The sequence below is a fragment of the Vicugna pacos genome, chromosome 12 (assembly GCF_048564905.1).
Source record: "Vicugna pacos chromosome 12, VicPac4, whole genome shotgun sequence".
Lineage (NCBI taxonomy): Eukaryota > Metazoa > Chordata > Mammalia > Artiodactyla > Camelidae > Vicugna > Vicugna pacos.
The window spans coordinates 21,657,048-21,677,865 of NC_132998.1; the positions used below are offsets into that span (position 1 = coordinate 21,657,048).

Sequence of the window (20,818 nt, forward strand, 5' to 3'; positions counted from 1 at the left end):
GTTCCATTCCTTACCATCCCTTAAGTATGTTATACTGGCTCCCAACTCCACATCTTTGCTTATAAATTCCACCCCACCAGAAAGAAATTACCCATCTCTTCCTTACACTTTCCAGATTTCATTGCTCCCCATTTTCTTCTCAGAAGTCTTCCCAAGCCACTCAGTTGTATTTTTTCACATATTTATTATACCGCTGTGTTTCAGTAAGAAATAGAGCAAATTATAGTTGGTTAACTGATTAAAAGTAACAGTTTATTCCTCTGCAAAGTATTTTATATTCTTCTTGTGGGCCAAATAGATGAATCTTTTGAGATTGCCTTTTTTCTTTTGTGTTTTAGGTTTGGCTCTTTAACCATGGATGGTGGCCTTCGCAATGTTGACTGTCTTTAGCTTTCTAAGAATTTTGAGGAAAATTTTAGTTTGCACAAGAAAATAATGTTGAGGCATTAAATGAATGCTTCTATAGGTGGTCTTACGTTTCTACATTTCACCATTTGGTGTGGCCATGTAAATATGTACAATACTGTAAATACATAAAAAATATATAAATTTTTGGCTGCTGTTAAGATGTAATTTTACCTTTTAACATTTATATGAGGACATTTGACCTCAGTGATCACTTAGAAGAAAGCCATGACTGATAGGTTGAGACACTGATCCTCTACTCTTCTGGAAATGAGTCATTATCTCTGACTGCCTCTGGAAACATTTTTAAGTGGAGCCAAACTTGGCATTCTTACAAATCAGTAGAGGCTGATGGTTGCCTCGTTTGTAAGTGGTAGAATGGAGAGGTAGCTTCTGTGAGTGGGGAGCGGAACCGAACCACTGTTTTACTAGGATCACAGGTTTTTTGAGAAGGATAAAGTGGCATTACCCCAGTTATCCTCCTATCTGTTTAATTTCAGGTCTGTTAGTGAGCAAACATTTTTAAGAGATTTAATTATTAAAAACTGTTCATTTTTATTTTGACCGTAAATGTATAATTGTCTCTAAAAGTTTAGAATCATTTCAACTGTTTTAAGCTGTATATTTCTTCTTTACTTTAGTTCTGCTTACTACTTCATGAAGAAATATCAATAAATTTCTCAATTTTAATGTAAGGAGTTTGTATTTTTCTGTGTACAACGGTTTGAGAAACAAGTTATCTTTTGAAAGAAATAACATGGGTGGTAATGGTGAATTATTCTCAGAAATTGGACGTAGAGGCAATTTTGTGTCTCTTCTAAACCTGCTGATTCCAAGTGTAGTAGAAGTTCTTCTGTAAATGTATGCTATATAAATCCAAAGAGAACCTTCTTTGAAAAATGTACCCAGAGTTCTAGACTAAAGGATTATGCTCAACAAGAAATTATTTTGTCTAGCAGGATTTGATTTTGGTTTTGGTTTCTGACTTCTCAGATTTTCAAGGTGTGTTCATGGACAACCTGTATATCATAGAGATCATGTCCTAAAGAGTAAATAAATTTGGCTACCATGAACATTGGAAAACTGAAAACGGATTATGATGTTATTTGAAATCTCAAATTGATGCATTATTGTAGTGGGGAATTTTAAGTGTCGCATGTACACATTATAGAAATAAATGCATGGGTAAATGACTTTTCTTTTATAAATACAGTCACCCCATTGTCAAAAACTGTTTAGTCTGAGATTGTGTGAGGCAAGGGGGTGTTTAATCTCTCTCTATTTTAATTTTCCATCTGACCGTCTAACATGAGTATCTTTAACTGGGTAGTATAAATGTTTATATCACTGGATACTACGTACAATTTTACTTAAATTATGTGATCAGTCAATGTATTTTCAGACTTCATTTTTATTTAAGCACCTGTAGAAAAGAACACCAGTGCACAAACTTGCTGTGGAGACTGTATAAGCTGTATGGTAAGAACAGTTCTGTTCCACATTAGTATTGCTTAAGACTTACTGTTTTATTCCTCATTACAGCAACTTGTAAATCAAACATTCTTGCTTTCAGTTTTACCCTCAAGAATGCATCCGCATTCAAAACACCTTAAGTCAATAAATACGTGGTAACATTGGTCTGCTAACCAAATTTTCAGTGAGTATTGTAAGTGAAATTAGCTTTAAAATAAGTTACATCTTCAGTTTAGTAGCTTTTTTTTTCTCAGTATTGGGATATATTTCCAAAAGACAGAGATTAAAAATATTGTGTTTAACAAATAGATGAGTTAGTTAAAAGGGATTAACTTTTTTTTTTTGAGGTAACCTTTTTTATTGAGGTATAGTTGAGGTACAATATTATATAAGTTACAGCTGTATAATACAGTGAATTCACAATTTTTAAAGGTTATACTCCATTTATAGTTATTATAAAATACTGTCTGTATTCCCTGTGTTGTACAGTATATCTTTGTAGCTTATTTTATACCTAACAGTTTGTACTTCTTAATCCCCCACCCATGTATTGCATCCCCCTTCCCTTTCTGGTAAACACTAGTTTTCTATATCAGTGAATCTATCTCTTTTTGTTATATTCAGTAGTTTGTTGTATTTTTCATATTCCACATAAAAGTGATCTCATACTATTTTTGTCTTTCTCTGTCTGACTTATTTCACTTTGCATAATGCCCTATAAGTCCATCCATGTAGAAGCAAGTGACAAAATTTCATTCTTTTTTATGACCAGGTACTATTTCATTGTGTGTATGTATTTGGGTGTATATATATTTATAATTCTGCCACATCTTCTTTGTCTATTCGTCTGTCAGTGGACACTTGGGTTGCTTCCATATCTTGGCAGTTGTAAATAATTCTGCTAGGAACATTGGGGTACCTTTTCAAATGAATGTTTTTGGTTTTTTTGGATGTATACCCAGAAGTAGAATTGCTGGGTCATAGCGTAGTTCTATTTTTAGTTTTTTGAGAACCCTCCATATGGTTTTCCACAGTGGCTGCACCTATTTACATTCTTACCAGCAGTGTATGAGGGTTCCCTCTTCTCCACATCGTCGCCAACACTTGTTGTGTTCTTTTTGACGATAGCTATTTTGACAGGTGTGAGGTGGGATTTAACTCTTAATGTAAAAGAAAAGTTATAGTTGTAACAGAAGAAGAAATAATCAAAAATTAAATAAGTGAATGTAAAGTATGAAAAAAGGGGTATCTTTCAGTCAATAAGAAGGGTGTTAGAGGTTAGGAGAGAACTGGAAAATAATCCCATAACATCTTCTAAAGGTCCCACTTCAGTTATTTTGGAGATTACCAAATACAGTATAAGTGGCTTATAGACCTCATTACACTGTGACAAGCAGAGTGCCTCTTCTTAGATGTAAAAGATCTTTTCCTGAAAATATTTCTTTAAAAATATAGTATCTTCATTGGTAAGTTATCCAGAACATTTTGTTTGTTTGCTTGTTATTTTTTAGGCAGTGAAGTTCACTTTTTGTGGTGTTCTGTGCTAAAAATAAGAAGTATGTTGTTTGGAATTAGGAAAGGGATTGTCACTAGGAATAAGCAGTCTGAACTAAAATGTCGAAAATGTATTGTCCCTTCCGAATCACGGCCACAACTAGAGCTAGTCCCTCATTTCTGATTTCACCCTACTCACAAGGGCATTGTCCACACTGTGCTTTGTCTTTGAGGAACTGCTGCGTAAAATTTACAGTTACTCCAATTTTTAAAACTGAAAAGAGCTAGGGCAGACACTGTTGAAAGGAAAACATAAAGAAGTCTTAACACAATTGCTGTAGCTGGATCCACCACTCCACATCCTACTTTTAAGATGAAAGTATCTGGAAAAGTCTTACACTGTTGTTTTAATTGGACTTTCTCCTCACTTGTCCCTTACAAGCAGACTCCTAAGCAAATTCCTAAGAAATTATGAAAATGAAATAGAAAACAAAACATCTGACCTGGAAATAAAAACAACCCAATCAAAAGATGGGCAGAAGACCTAGATAGACATTTCTCCAAAGAACACATACAGATGACCACAGGCACATGAAAAGATGCTCAGTATTGCTAATTATGAGAGAAATGCAAATCAAAACTACAATGAGATGATACCTCACAGAATGACTATCATCAAAAAGTCTGTAAATAATAAACACTGGAGAGGGTGTGGAGAAAAGGGAACCCTCCGACACTGTTGGTCAGAATGTAAATTAGTGCAGCCATGATGGAGAACAGTACAGAGGTTTCTTAAAAAACTAAAAATAGAGTTTCCATAAGATCCAGCAATCTCACTTCTGGGCATTTATTTAGGGAAAACTAATTCGAAAAAATACATGCACCCCAATGTTCACAGCAGCACTATGTGTCTATCGACAGACTGGATAAAGAAGAAGAGGTGTATATACAGTGGAATACTACTTGGCCACTAAAAAGAATGAAACAATGTTGTTTACAGCAACATGGATGGACCTAGAGATTATTATGGTAAGTGAAGTCAGTCATACAAAGATAAATATCATATGATATCAGTTATATGTGAAGTTTTTAAAAAATGATACAAATGAAATTATTTATAAATTGGAAATAGACTCACAGACATAGAAAACAAACTGTGGTTACCAAAGGGGAAATGGTTAGGAGGGAGGAATAAATTAGGAGTTTAGGATTAACATATACAAACTACTGTACATAAAATAGATTAACAACAAGGACCTACTGTATAGCACATAGAACTATATTCAGTACCTTGTAATAACCTATAATGGAAAAGAATCTGAAAAAGAATACATATATGTATATGTGTAACTGAATCACTTTGCTGTACACCTGAAACTAACACAACATTGTAAATCAATTATACTTCAGTAAAAATAAAGACAGCTCTAGAGAAATGTTCAAAGGGTCAAAAATCAAAACAGAACTCTGGAAATAATCTTGTTCTTTTATGCACTTCTAGACTTGTAAGAATCAGTCAGATTATTTTTGGGGGGATAATTTCCTGCCAAGGTTTAAAATACATATTTTTCCAGTGAAAAATGTATAAAACAAATGGGATCAAAGGATCAAGGCTGTGGGTTTAGGAGGTAGCTTGTTAACCACCACCAAGTCCTATGAATTGCAGTGGACAGCTCTGTTGGATGCTGTGTTAGTGGCTATGAAAGTAATTGTATTTCTGTGGAGGAGGTGGGGCATGGTGGGGGAGTGTCTGTACTTAAAAGTTATCAACTGTTACATTAGGTTAGAGTTTCTGAAGCTTAAACTCTTTCTTTAGAAAGAACATCTATTAATACAGTTTCTAGTTATGAGGGCTAAGGTCCAAAGGACAAGCTAAAGGAATGACAGGGGAAGGGGATTTAGGGCTAACAGGTGGTCCCCAGACATATTGGCTGAAAGGGAGTTCACAGCTAAAGTGTCAGATGGGGGTGTTGCTGTGTTTTCCTCATCCATGCTCTCTGTGGAGAGCTGCTCTGGAACACACTTCCAGCAATGGCCATAAGAAGTGACTTGAACAAGACATTCAGAAGAATAGCCCAGCTCTTTTACTGGTTCCCCAAATCACTGACCTGCTCGAAGATTCGGAAATCCAAGTTGCTCTGGAGCCAAGGTGGAGGTAAGTTATCTGAGGCTAATGCTTCATTTGAAATACATTTTTTTCTGTTCCTAAAATGGAGCCTCCCTCAAGTTGGGGGTGGGAGATAAAACTCTTAAAGCCTTTCAAAAGTGTTATTTAGCATGGTTATCTGAAAAGTTGAGAGAAAATACAGCAATCGGAAGGTGAGCTATTAAAAGCTATGAACATTTTATAATCCAGTTTTATGTTTTTTTTTAGGCATTTGGGTTTGGAGAAGTTTTTTAGAGAGAGATGGAGAATGTTTAGCTTTAAAAAACAAGTGAAAAAAACAGCTCATTTTCAATGAATCTCAATTTGCTTGCAGACTTAAAATATCTTAGAATAAACAAAAAAGAGTAAATCAAGAGCATTCCCCTCCTTTTCCTGGAAAATTTAAAACATCAATGGAACTTATTTCTTTGGGTCAGTTTATATCACATTTTATTCGAGTATTAATGTGTGATTTTAAAGCACCTTAAATACGCTGCTGTGTAAAGTTCTGCATTTCTGTCCAGTCCTGCCTGGCTGGGATGTGAGGGGGTCAGAGAAGAGGGAATTGAGGCAGGGAGATGAGCTCTCCAAGGCCAGAGCACACCTTCTGCAGAGCCCAGCTCTTCCTACTCTGCACTGGGGGGAGGGTTGGACATGCCGCCTGGACCAAGGTAAGCAAATTCTCTTCCTTCACAGTGTTTCACCTTGCAACTGCGTTAAAATTCCAGTTACGTTTTTTTGAAGCCTGTGCAGGTCTGCATCTTATGTAAGTGCTTGACATTTACCCCTTGTCTGATAGATCATCAGACATAATCTGATGAGATGTTAGATGACCCAGCACCAGACCCTCCTTTAATTAACACAGAAATGACTGATCTGTATTCACCAAGGAAGGAAACTTACAAACCGTGGGGCCTAGTACATTTCAGTCGTCTCTTTTTTCCTTGAATTGGTATTTTCTTTCATTCTGTCTCATTATTGAAGAATGTGGAATCTAACTTAGAAGTCCCTGTGTGTGTGTTTGTGTATATATCATCCTTCAGGTATGGAATAGCATCATTTGGGATTTTAGAGCCCCAAGGGAACTTAGAAAAATCATCTCCAATTCCTTCATTTTAAAGTTGAGTAAACTGCCCCCAAATGGTTAAATATCTTAACCTTCCAAAACTGTCACATGGGAAGAACCAGAACTTTATCCTAAATCATCTGATTATTTGTCCAGTGCTCTTTTTGCCACTCCGCAGTGCTATGGTTTGTAAACATCAGAGAATGTGAATATGAAGCTGGGTTATGACTGCGCCCTTTGTCCGGTATACCTCACCCGTTAGTCACTCAGTAGCCATCTCTGCTGTCAGGTCGACTATCACAGTTATCACTGCTTGCGTTCAAGTCACGCTTGTTTTACTTAATAACGGCCCCAAAGCACAAGAGTAGTGATGCTGGCAATTCAGATCTTCTAAAGAGAAGCGGTAAAGTACCTCCTTTACGTGAAAAGGTGAAAGTTCTCAACTTAATAAGAAAAGGAAAAAAATTTGTATATTGAGGTTGCTGAGATCAACAGGAAAAAGCAAATCTTCTATCCATAAAATTGTGAAGAGGAAAGAAACCTGTGCTAGGTTTGCTGTCACACCCCGAACTGCAAAATTTACAGCCACAGTGTGTAAATGCTTAGTTAAAAGAAAAAAAGGTATTAAATGTGTACAATAAGATATTTTGAGAGAGACCCCATTCACATAACTTTGATACAGTATATTGTTCTATTTTATTATTATTTATTGTTGACCTCTTACTATGCCTAATTTATAAATTAAACTTTATCATACCTATGTCCGTATAGGAAAAAAACATAGGACTCAGTGCTATCTGCGGTTTCAGACATCCATCGGGGGTCTTAAAACATATCTCCCCTGTGTCTCCCCCACAGAGGGTACTGCTGTATTTTATGGATAGCCTTCATCAGTGGATAATCTGTACCTAGGAAGTTTGGTCATTTATTTTTCCAAAGTAGTGCTTGCTAGTATTCTCATTAGTTTGAAGATTAATAGCCTGCTTCTTAAAATCTTTTTACTTACAGTCTGATGAAATAGTCATTTGTTAAGATATTACCCCATTCTAATGAGATTATTTACATAATATGCCTTACAGAATTATATCTTTTCAAGAGCAGGAACTGTCTTTTGTTTTTCCTCCAATGTTTAACACAGTATTTTGTTTAGTAGGCAGTTAGAAACCGTTTGTCTTACTGAATTGATTTATGAGGACAGTCATACTGGATTTGAGCTGGATGAGTTAAAGGTATGAATTGACTCTTAGAAATCTGCTAATCCCTGGAGACCCTCTCTCCAACCTTCTGTGTAGATTTATGGATTGCCACTACCTACAAATAGTTCAACATCAGGTCACTTCTTCGGAATTAAACTCTGTCATTCATCAGCATCCCACAGTCATCTACAGGTTGCCACAGAAATGTGCCCAGGGTTCCCTAAGGCGTCTATCCCAATCAACCCAACTTGAAAACTTGAATGGTCTAAAGGCAAGACCAATGATTGATATTTAAATACTGCTAATTCAGGGAAGGCTCCCAAATAGCTTTATCGCCATGGAACTGAACACGGCTTTAGCTCACGCTCCTTCGTTTCTTCTCTGTCTCCCCATATCCACCTTAGAAGGCATCAAGTTACGCTGAGGTATGAATTAGGAAGAAATAGAGAAGATCAACAAATCTAAATTCAATACATATTTTAATCATGTCACTAATCTATGGTCTTAAAACAATGGAGAGTGGTGCCCTGGAACCATTTGATGCCACATTTGATGCCCTGGAACCATTTCTAACTGAGTTATGGAAGCTCACCTGTGTATGAAAAGTCCAGAGCTTGAGTGTATTGCAATCCAGTGGGAACAGCACAAAACTTTGCCATCAGACTTTGCTTCTGCTCCCAAGAGCTGCGTGACTCTAAGCAAGTAACTTCAGTGTCTCTGACTTGAGCTTTCTTGTCTGTAAAATGTATGGATTAGATTTGATCTTAAAGATTGCTTCCAGCTTCATAAATATCACAAAACTAAGATTCAGTAGTATAGACAAATCAGCTGCCTGGTTGCTGGAGAGAGCAGAAGGGAGGAAGTTTTCTTGAATTCAATAGCATGTCGCCATGTTATTCATCTGCAGAAACAGGACTGCCATTAATTGTCATTATATCTGAGACCTCATGTTAAATCCTGTTTAAGGAGCTTATATACCATACATGCTATTTTTAAAAATCCATTTTTTAATTAATTAATTAATTAACTTAAATGGAGGTACTGGGGATTGAACCCAGGACCTCGTGCATGCTAAGATACACTCGATATCACTGAGCTATACCTTTCCCTCCATACATGCTCTTTTTAAAAATAAATACGACCTCTAGACTCTCCACATATGGGGATGAGCCCTAAATTCGAGGCTCCTACATATCAAAATTGGCCTTATTTTATATATAACTTGCTCCAGGGCCCTTTCACATTCCCAGTAGTCATCCTGGCCATTTAATTTTGATGGTGAGGCCATCACTTTCACAGCCCAGCTCTTCATTTCATTTTCCAAATCATTACTAATCTCCAATTGAACATTGCTTCCAGGACAGCTCCTTGGAGACAAAAGCCTATTCTATTAATTTTTTTTAATATTTTTTTTAATTCCTTTTCATGGTGGCTCACAAGACAACCAAAGTCTCCCTCAGGTTGGTCAGAAAATCGGATCCAGAGGGTCTAGCAGTTTAGGTGGGTCCCTGGGGGAGCGGTGATACCAGGCGGGACTTTTTTACACTGAGGATTGGGTTTTCCCTCTTGCCCTCCTTTTGCCCCAGATTTTAGCAATTAGCTCAATGAAATTTGATGACTGAATGAAAGTCTTCTGCTTCCTATGAGGAGGCAGATGTGAACACATCTGGGAAACACAGAAAACCACCTCCTTCCCATGGAGAAGACGAAAGGGAAGCTGCTCAGCAGACAGCATTCCATTTGTTCACAATATGGCAGGACTCTTTCAAGGACCGCTTTATAGAGAGAAATGCAAATCAGAACTACAGTGAGGTATCACCTCACACCAGTCAGAATGGCCATCATTAAAAAGTCCACAAACAATAAATGCTGGAGAGAGTGTGGAGAAAAGGGAATGTAGTTTGGTGCAGCCATTATGGAAAATGGAGATTCCTCAAAAACTAAAACTAGACTTACCATATGATCCAGCAATGCCACTGGTAGGCATATATCTGGAGGGAACTCTACTTTGAAAAGATACATACACCCCAATGTTCATAGCCCTGCTATATACAATAGCCAAGACATGGAAGCAACCTAAATGTCCATCAACAGATGACTGGATAAAGAAGATGTATTTATATACAATGGAATACTACTCAGCCATAAAAAGGAATAAAATAATACCATTTGCAGCAACATGGATGGACTTGGAGACTGTATTTCTAAGTGAAGTAAGCTAGAAAGAGAAAGGAAAATTCTATATGATACACTTACATGTGAAATCTAAAAAAAAAGACAAATGAACTTATTTATAAAACAGATTCACAGACACAGAAAACAAACATGGTTATCAAGGGGAAAGGGGATGGGAAGGGGTAAAATGGGAGTTTGAGATTTGCAGATACACACTACTATATATAAAATAGACAAGTTTATGCTGTATAGCACAGGGAAGTATATTCAGTATCTTGTAGTAACCAATAATGACAAAGAATATGAAAGCATAACATGGATATATATGACTGAAACATTATGCTGTACATCAGAAATTGACAATATTTTAAACTGACTGTACTTCAATTTAAAAAACAAAAACAACAGCTCTGTAGAGGAGGAGCCCTGATTAGGAGGACACCTCACCCCTTGGATGCGGGAGAGTAGAGAGTAGGGTGGAATCTCCTAGTATAACTTATTGTCTATTAATGGGACCACAGGCAGGCTTATGGTCAGGATGACTCCACAGAATCTGTAAGGCCTGTCTCTGCTTAGTGTCCAACAAAGTGAACTATCTCTGACCATGTGAGAGAGACACTTGACACAAACATGAAACCACCATTGTCGATGGCTGATTATCTTCCCTCTGCAAAGAGAGAGGAGAAAGTGTAGAAGCAGAAAAGCATATATTTTCACACACACACACAGAAAAGAAGAGTTTTTAGAGATGATTTAAACAGTAACTCAGGCCCTTACCAATGTTAGCAAGCCGTGCTAATAAAAAGGTCAGCACTTGTTAGTCCTTGAAACACGGGAGCAAACTAGATCCCCTAAGCAAAAGTTGGATGTTTCGTTCTTACTGGTATGATTTAAATCAGCAAAGTTTCTCATAGTGCATGGTTTGGGGGATTTCTGGTGGGGGGTCATTATGACACGTTACAGCTCGGTGTGGGAGAAGCATTAACATTCTCTGTTTATCCTCCCAGACTGATGAACAGCAGGGAGACTGTTTAACTTTCTGGTCCAAGCTGGTTTGCATTATCTCATTAGTAATTGCTACTTGGTTGTTTTTTGTTTTTGTTTTTGTTTTTAATTTACTTGAGTTGTTTTTGTTGTTGTTGTTTGGTACCTGTCTCTAGTTCTTGGCATATTTTTTCAATAGCCTCTCCACACAGTTTTACATATAATGAAACATTTTAGACAGCCTGTCCCTCCACATCCCCATGGCAGTCTTGCCCTAATGTGGAAGGTTGCTCCGAAGACCTGGTTGAGCCTTTATCCTGGGAACTCCCTCTACCTTTTTCCTGAATTGGAGCTTCTATTTCTCATGTCCTATTTTCTTCTTCATTCTTTATTTACTTCCTCGCTTTAGTGGAGAGCAGCTCATAGCTTTCTGTAAAGAGACTTCGTGAAAGTCATTTCAGGTTTTGTACTCAGAAATTTCCCAATGAAATGCTTTAGAGTGGGCCCTTTCAAACTGGAAATGCATGTCTCTCAGTTCTGGGAATTGCCTTGAATTATTCCTTGGATAATTCCTTACCCTCTGATTGTTTTCTTTTGGGGGGAGAGAGGGTGTTGGTTTTTTTAATTGAAGTGTAGTTACCCTCTGATTGTTCTGTTCTTTTTAAGGATATCTGGCCTTTTCCTAGGACCAAACAAGTCCTGGGCAATGATTTATGAGCCTAACTAAGAAACTCAAGAGAGATCAGATTTCTTTCTTTTCTGTTTTGAAAACTCTTAACTGTGTGATTACTTAAGACAAATAGAAACATCAGGAAATAAAAGGACTGAAGAGGAATGAACATTATTCTATAACTCGTTACTTTTATTCTATAACTGGAAGTTCAAAACCCTGAGAAGTCACAGGATTGCCTGTACGTGGGTGCATGACTTGAAGACCTTTCTTCTGCATCCCTCATACTATTTTCAAAAATATATCAGCTCTTAGGGCAATGGAAATCAGGTCAGTGGTTACCCGACAAGAGGTGAGGAGGACTGACTGCAAAGGGCCATGAGAGTTGATGAAAATGATTTGTATCTTCATTGGGGGGCAGGGGGTTTACATGGGCATGTGCATCAAAACTCATCCAACTGAAAATCTGTGCATTTTATTCTATGTCAGCTATCCTGCAAGGAAGTTAATCTAAATATATCTACACACTCTGAAGAGATTTAAGATCAGAGCAGCATCTTGGTGAGCAGCACTAGTAGTGTTGGGACCAAACTGCCTTGGTTCAGAATCCCAGCCCCGCCGCCTTCTGTGCGCGACCTTGGTCGAGTTCCTCATTCTTTTTGTGGACTGAGGGTAATTATTGTCCCTCTTTGGCAGCATTATTCATGAGGATTAAGTGAGTTGACAGAAATAACACATTTAGATCAGAACCTGGCACACAAGCACTGAATAAATTTCAGCTTCTATTTCTAGTTATAATGGTGCATTCAAGAAAACTGCTGATTTTTTTATCATTTAAAGCAACAAAGAAAAAAAAAGATATGTTGTGGCTTCTCCAACTGAAAGCCTAGATATGGGTGTTAAATATGAATGAGGCGTTTCGCTTCTCTGGATTCCTGTTACTATTTCTGCTAGCTAGAAAGTATTGAGGTCATTACTGAAAAGAGGACGATGGAAAAAAAGAGAAACCAAAATGACTGACTGAAATCGGGGAGGGGGTGCTAGTGTAGCCTCTGGAGGGTCTACATTAAAGTCTTAGTCTGCATGGACCTCAAAGGTCTATGAACTGAGAAACAAATGCAGAAATAAACAAGTGGGAATTCTCAAAGAGGCTTAATAACTGGCCCAGGTCACGCAGCTGAAAAGTGGCATAGTCAGGGGGAGTGAATTTTGGTCTCCGCTTCACCTGTGTGAGCCCTCCATCCACCTTCAGAGCCCCCTTGGGTCCCTTCCCCCAGATAGTGGGAACGCGGCCTTTCTCCTGGCTGGGTTGATTCTTCTCTAGAGACGAGGGGGAGTCTGTGAAATTATCAAAAGCCCAACTTGTGAAGCTTCAAAATTTTAATTTCACACTTAAGAGTTCTTTAGAAACAGCAAACGTTTTTGGAACACCAGGAGGCAGGAAAGCAGATGCCTTTGGAAATGCATTGTGTTTCCCGTGACACGCTTTTCAGACAGATCTGGAAAGTTCAGTCAAAGTAGAACACCTTTGAAAATATCAAAAAGCTTGTGTTACAGGGTGAATCTTCTCCATGCTCAAAACTACTTCCTTTTTTTTTTTTTTCGAGAGCATATAAGATAAAAACAGAAACTGCAACCAAACTTCTGTTCTCCAGATGTCAAGTCTATTCATCTTGGCTCCTGGTGGGGGACAGCATAGGGAGAAATTGACAGGGACCCTGCCTTCAGCTTCTTTCAGTCACCAAGGCACCCGCACAGGGATCAGCCCAAGGTAGGATGTGCTCAGTGCTTTGGATGAACGTGGTTACATGTGGTTAAAATGTTTTAACCTGTCATCCCAGCCTCCCACCTGGCCCAACAGGCACACAAAAGAACACAAATACGTAGACACACATGCACACGACATCTAATCAAGTCTTTTGTCAAGAGCAGTTTTAGGATTGGCCACCATCAAATGGTCTGGATGATTTGCCAAGGGAACTGAGAACTAATTCACGATAATGATGGTGAATGCTGTGTACCAGGAGTGCCGACCCAAGGAACTGAGAGTCCGGAAGTCTCCCCCACTCACCAAAACCGTCCACCTGTTCGGTTTCAGCTAAAGAAATTGGGGATGCAGCAGTTTCTCTGTCCTAGTAGGGATTTAAGAGGCAACAAAACATAGATACTCTGGTTCCCTGGGGAAGAAAGCGGGGAGAGGATATCCTCACTTCCATTTCCCTCCCAGCTTTGGGCTACTGAGCCCCTCTGGGAATCCAGAATAGTGGTGTCTCTAGATCAGCTCCATTCCCCAAACTCAGGGTGTCAGGTGCGGGATGGTGGGCGGAGGGCTGGGAGCAGAGCGTTGATTCATTCCAGGGCAAAGGAAGATGCCCGCATTTTTAAAACTGCTGCCCTGTTTGTTCTTTGAAACCCCTTCTCTGTTCATTTGCTTGAAAGAATGGGCTTCCTTGGACAGGCATTTGCTTGTGGATAAAGATGTCTCTTGTGGTTCCAAAAAACTCTCTCCTTGCCCCACAGGTCCTCCAGCCTTCAGCAGGAGCTCTCTGTACAGACCAGCTCCCAAATGTGCATATGGCCCAGAGTCGCTTATAGACTAAGACCACAGACCCTGAACTCTGGCACAGAAAAAGCAAACTGCCACCAGGACAACTGTTTTTAATAAAGTGGCCTTCACCTTGGGCTGATCTTCCCACAGCCCAGTTCCTGAGCTGGTCAGGTGACCAATTCAGGAAGCAACTGGAAAGCTGGCGGAAGGAGGGGAGGTCTCAAGCCCCACTAGACGACTGCAGTAAACACTTGCTAGCTGTTCTTCTGCCTTTAATCGCGCTTCCTTCCTTTCTGCTCCCAGCTTCCCCCAGAGAGATGTTTCTAAAGCCCCAGTGCACTCACGTCATTCCCAAGCCACCCACTGTTGGTGGCTCCCTGTTGTTTACAGCTCTGGTCCACTGGAGAACCACTGACTTCTAAGGTGCCACTGACTCCTTTGTATGGCATTTAAGGCCCACGTGGCCAGTCCTGTCTCCACACATTTCCTGCATTGCATCCTCTGCAATAATCACATCAGCGTCCACACCAAGCTGATATGCAGACTGATACACCTATAGGAATCCAGGTGTGACTGAATCAAAAGGCAAGGGGGAGTGGGGAGGGGGTAGCTCAAGCGGTAGAGCGTATGCTTAGCATCCACGAGGTCCTGGTTCAATCCCCGGCACCTCCTCTTAAAAATAAAATAAGTGAATAAACTTAATTACCTCCCCCTGCCAAAAAAAATAAAAATAAAAGGCAAACTCAAGTGTAAGAAAAATGAGAACTGGGGGGCCCATGGCAGGCTGCAGAGCTCGTGCCCCAGCTCCATCCTCTTCATCCGATTGTCAGGCATCAGGTCTTAAGAGTTTTTAAAATCTTTTCATTCATCTGCTCATCAGACTTGCTCCATATCTGTTTAAAAACATTTGCACTTCTCTTGTGGTACTTGTTACCATCTCGTATTTTGAATTGCAGCTATTTTTGTACATTTCTTTTATTTTGTTTTTTGGGGGGAGAGGGAGGTAATTAGGTTTATTTATTTATTTAATGGAGGCACTAGGGATTGAACCCCGGACCTTGTGCGTGCTAAGCACACGCTCTGCCACTGAGCTATACCCTCCCCTTTGTGTACATTTGTTACCTATTTTCTAGATTGTGCGTCTAAGAAGGACTATAACCAGAGGGTGATGTCCTTCTTTCCAGAAGCCCTGAAAGCATCTTCTCTTCTTTCTCCTCCTCTTTTCTGTCTCACTCTTGGGCAGGTCTGACTAGCAAAGCTATACCTGGGCACGGATGTCTCTGGTCTTCACTGCCTGTTTGGAAGAGTCGTGTACATTCTCCCACTTCTTCTTCAGCCTTTTTAAGCTCCATGTACTCAGTCTACTTGTGATCATAATGAGCCTTGGCTGCAGAAAGGGGAAACGGGCTGGCATGTGGCAGTGGTGAACATGGGCGTGATTCTTCAGACAGAATTTATTGGCTTTGCACTGAATTGTTTCAGAGTCTCCTTTCCTACTGCTCTCTGCTTTGGAGTTTCTTTTATTCCTGGTAGGGTGATCAGGAACATGGAGACTTGCTGTCAGAACAGACTTGAGAATAAAGATCAGAAGATTCCTCACTGCTGTTCCTGTGATGTGTGTGAAAGAACAGTTGAAAGCACAGCGTGGTCAGCTCGTTACTTCTGTCCTACAGGCAGCAAAGGGCCGCAGGTGTGAGTGACGAGCTGGGTGAACGAGGGAGAAGAGGCTGTGGTGAGCTCATCTCCCAACTTCTGCCCATTATTCTAAATATTCCGAGGACTGCAGCCACTTTTCAGCATGAGCCCACAGGTCCACCTGCTTCAGCACTTTCGGGGGTGATTGTTAAAACTTTGCGTCCTGAACCCCTAGTCTAAGGACCAGGATTTCTGGAGGAGAGGCTACGAATTTGCAGTTTTAACTAGCTCCCCAGGTGATTCTCATGCCGCCCTCGTGCTGGACCTCGTCCAGGCTGAAACACACACCCCCGTCCTTGGCAGTAAGTCCTGTGTTCTCCACCACGGTTGCCAGCAGTGCATGAAGACGAAGAACATGGCTTGAGGTCAGACCCTGGCTCTGCTACTTACTGGTAAGAAAGCAAGTCACCTCTCTTTGCCCCAGCGTCCTCTTCTGTAAAATAGAGATGATAAAGACAGTGCTTATTGCTTGGAATTGCTTTTAGAATTAAATAACTTAATTCTTACAAACTGCCTGGTTCCTGGCACGTAGTCAGTGCTCTGTAAATGGTAGCTCTCATTTCCCCCATCCAGGGTTTCCCAAATGTCAGCAACTTACAGGCCGTCGTCACAATTTTTGCCATACTCACATAAGCCTCTGATAGAATTCACTTAAGTTTTTTGCTAAGTAACACGCCCTTTTTACTTAGCATCATCCTAAGATGATGGAAAATAACTGATTTGATGTACTATTATATTCTTTTACGCATTGAAATTAGCGCATAACTACCGAAAATTTAAAGCTTTCGTTTTAGGTACCACCGAGGTAAGTCTACCGCCAGCGAGAAACACTGATCAAATCCAACTTCAGTTCAGGAAACTGAGACTTAGGGAGGTTAAGCGGATTTTCAAAGGTCATCCAGGGAGCTGTGGGCAAAACCAGAAATAGAGGATTCAGGTTTCCTTCTAACTAGGACAGTGCTCCTTCCTCCACGTCCACCCCTGCTGGTTCTAGTGTTCTTAAAAGGCGCACTGAAACGTACTGAAAAGAGAACATTCCTTCGTTAGTCTGATGTTAGCAAATGGAAAGAATCCTTACACATTAAATTGGCTACAAAGGAAACCTCACTTTAGCATTAAGCAGAAGAGGACGTTGAAAGTGTAGGTTCATCTTGTTTCAACCTACCACCCCAAAGTGGGCGCTGGGTAACAGCACACAGGACAGGTGAGGCGCTGCGGGACTGACCCTGCACAGCTGTGACTCCTGGAGGCTGATGACGCTATGGGCGGGTGTCCACCCACGGAGAGGCCAGCGAGGAGCAGGTCCTAATCCCGTCACCATGAGCTTGGCCTCCCATAAGTTACCTAACCTTTCTGAACCTCAGTCCCCTCATCTATAGCATTCCATGGGGTTGCTGGGAAATTAAGGGCTCTCTAGAGAGAATGCAAAGGGGGAGGCTTTTATATTTACTTCACTGTACATTTTTCCAGATTGAAAGATCATATGCAAGGAAATACAATTAGCTTCTAAGCCAGAGCCTAAAAGGAACAAGGGGTAGAAAACCTGAGTGAATGGACCTTAAATGTCCTCTCCAGTTATGTGAGTTCATAATTCTGTATATCTTTAATACAAAATGCAATGACTTCTCCAAAGTCAAGTGTTCAGGAACTACAATTAAGCACCACGTTAAGCTAACTGGTAGTTCTTGGTAGGGGTGATGTTGAAGGTGTAGTGGGGATGTGATTGTCTTGGAGAAATCATTCATTCTCTGCTTGCAGTTGATCCATGGGTGGACACGTGACCTACGCCTGGCCAATCAGTATTTTCTAACATCTAGACATAGACATAAGTCCACCCAACCAGAGTCAGTCCTGAATCTTTCCATGGAACTTAAGAAAAAGAAGTAACCTGTCTGTTAGATGTGGGTCAGGGGTTGCTGACAGTCACCTTGCCACCATGAGAGAAGACCTTCCTGAAGATGAAGCCATCACAGGGGAAAGGAAAGCAGAGAGATGGAGATAGATCAAGAGCCAGTGTGGGGAGAGGGTATATAGCTCAGTGGAGGAGTGCATGCTTAGCACGCACAAGGTCCTGGGTTTGATCCCCAGTACCTCCACTAAAAAATAAATAAATAAATAAACTTAATTACCTCCCCTGACCAAAAAAAAAAAAGGCTTAAAAAAATAATTCATAAAAAAAAAAGAGCCAATGAGCTTGTTTGAGCTCCTGGATCCAGCCATACCTGAATGTCATGTGTCCTTGCACTTATCGGTATGTGAGCCAATACACTTTTTATTGGCTTAAGATAGGATTCTTTTTTTTTTTTAACATTTTTTAATGAGTCATAATCATTTTACAATGTTGTGTCAAATTCCAGTGTAGAGCACTATTTTTCTATTATGCATGAACATATATATATTCATTGTCAGATTTTTTTCTCTGTGAACTACCATAAGATCTTGTATATATTTACCTGTGCTATACAGTATAATCTTGTTTATCTATTCTACATTTCAAAATCTCATGCTGTCCCTTCCCACCCCCTGAAGGTAGGATTCTCATTACGCATAATCAAAATAATCTCACCAATAGTACCATGTTGGCAAAAATACGGGAAAACCTAACCAATAAGATTGTTCACCCAAATTATTGCTGTGACAAGCAAAGAGAAGACAGAGATCTCAAGGGACTCTGTCTTCATTTCTTGTGGCAACCCAGCTTGGTGAGAGGTTTCCCTCTCTAGTACCATGCCTGTGCCCTGCTGCCTGAGAGCCTACACACTTGTCTACCAAGCTACTCCCATCTGAGAAGAACTTGACCCCAAAACCTTGGGAGTCACCACAGTCAAAAGAATGAACGCATGCATCACTCTCCAAAACTTCCTCATGCCCCTTTAACCCCTCTTGCCCCCACCATGGAACCCTGATCTGCTTTCTGTTGCTGTAGATTAGTTTGCATTTTCTGGATTATATAAGTGGAATCTTAGAACACGTACTCTTTTTCTGTCTGGCTTCTTTGACTCAGTATAATTATTTTAAAAATTCTTCCACATTGTCTTGTGTATCAAAACAGTTCACTTTTAAAAATCGCTGAATAGTATCTCATTGTACCACAATTTGCTTTTCCATTCATCTGCTGATGGACATTTCAGTTGTTTCCAGTTTGGCGCTATTAAAAATAAAGATGCTGTGAATGTTTGTGGACAAGACTTTGTGTGGACAAAGTCGTCCCTTTCTCTTGGGTAAATACATAGAGTGGAATGGCTGGGTCATATGATAGCTGTATATTTAATTTTTTAAGACACTGTGCAACTGTTCTTCCAAAGCAGTCCTGGCACTTTACATCCCCATTAGCAGGGTGTAAGAAAGAGTTGGTTGCTCCTCCTCAGCACGTGCTATGGTCACTCTTTCATGTTAGCCATTCTAATAGGTGTGTAGCAGTATCTCATTGCGGTTTTAAGTTGCATTTCTCTAATGACTAATAATGGTGAGCATCTTTTCATGTGCGTATTTGCCATCTATGTATCTTCTTTTGGTGAAGTCTGTTCACATCTATCGCTTATATTTTAAATTGACTGTTTACTTTCTATTCAGTTTTGAAATTCATTATATTTTCCTGGATCAGATATGTGATCTGCACATATTTACTTTCAGCCTGTGGTTTGTCTTTTCATTCTCTTAATAGTGTCTTTTGAAGAGAAGCAGCTTGTAATTTTGAAGACTTCTTACATTTTTTTTCTCTTATTAGTTATGCTTTTGGTGTCCTAGCTAAGAAATCTTTGCCTAATACAATGATATGAAAATTTCCATCTGTGTTTTCTTCTAGAAATTTTATACTTATAGGTTTCACATTTAAATCTATGATCCATTTTGAGGTAATTCTTGTATATGATGAGAGGTATAAATTGAAGTTTATTTTAAAATACACGGAAAGCATGTGAATGTCCAAGTGTCCCAGCACCATTTGTTTAAAAGATTATCCTTTCTCCACTGAATTTTGTACCTTTGTCAAAAATCAGTTGACCAAGTATGTGTGGGTTTATTTCTGGACTCTCTAGTCTACCTGAATACTGTTTTAAAATATTTTTAATGTGGTAAAAAAATATATATAACAGAAAAAGTATCATTTTAACCATTTTTACATATGATAGTTCAGTGACATTACATTCACAGTGTTCAACCATCATCGCTATTTTTTCCAGGATGAACATTTTAAAAATCTCACCTTTTTCTTGAAAAAAAAAAAACTTGGAAATTTTGAATTGCATTCCACCACACTCCCAGATTTGTTTTAATATAAAAAATAATGTTGATGCTTTAGAAAGGCGAACTATATGTAGCCTGTAGCTTTGTGTGGATTCCGTGGCATCCTTCCCTCCCAAGGTTGTGCAAACTCCAATCCGAGAATCCCAGCGGAAATCAGAATCTACAGAGACCTCAGCGGTCACCTAGAAGCACCCCTGCGTTTTACAGATGTGAAAACTGAGAACTCAGATCCCATGCTGGTAAATGACAGAGCCAGCTGAGAAATAAGAAAGGCTATTTTTGTGCTGCTGAAGGTTTTGTACCAAATCCTGACCGCCCTCCTCTGTGAGATCTGGCTTTGGTGAAATCAACTCTCCTCTGGCTCAGGGCACCCGAAAAGTGAAGCAAGTCCCCCTTCCTCAAGGGATTGACTTGAGAGTTTAACCAAGGGATAAAAATGCCTCAAAGTTGACAACAGGGGGCGATCAGGGACAGAACAGCACAGCTACTCAGGATTTCTAACCACAAGAAAGGCAGCCACTGTGGAGAGAAAGCTGAGGAAGGGTTCTCACAGGAGGCAAGGACACTAGACAGCAGTTCGTGCTCTCAGGACGGATCTCAGACTCTCAGTACAAATAGAAAAGTCCTGTTTATGGACCTGGTTGAATGATGAATACAGTTTTGCTTCTTCCCCTAATTCTTTTTTCTTTCTAAGTTTTTAAAAATTTTTATCTTGTGGGGA

At 39.7% G+C, this 20,818-nt stretch overlaps 1 protein-coding gene across 2 annotated transcripts in view; it reads left to right on the forward strand.

Moving 5' to 3' along the window:
• Positions 1–20,818, forward strand: part of TBK1 (TANK binding kinase 1) — a 67,965-nt gene that overhangs the window by 38,657 nt on the left and 8,490 nt on the right. Inside the window, exon 21 of one of the 2 annotated variants that reach the window (XM_031683111.2) lies at positions 339–1,884. The exons of the other annotated variant lie outside the window; for it this stretch is intronic. Coding sequence (XP_031538971.1) covers positions 339–390 — 52 coding nt within the window. The 3' untranslated portion in view covers positions 391–1,884. The remainder of the gene's footprint in view (positions 1–338; positions 1,885–20,818) is intronic. 2 annotated transcript variants of the gene reach the window in all.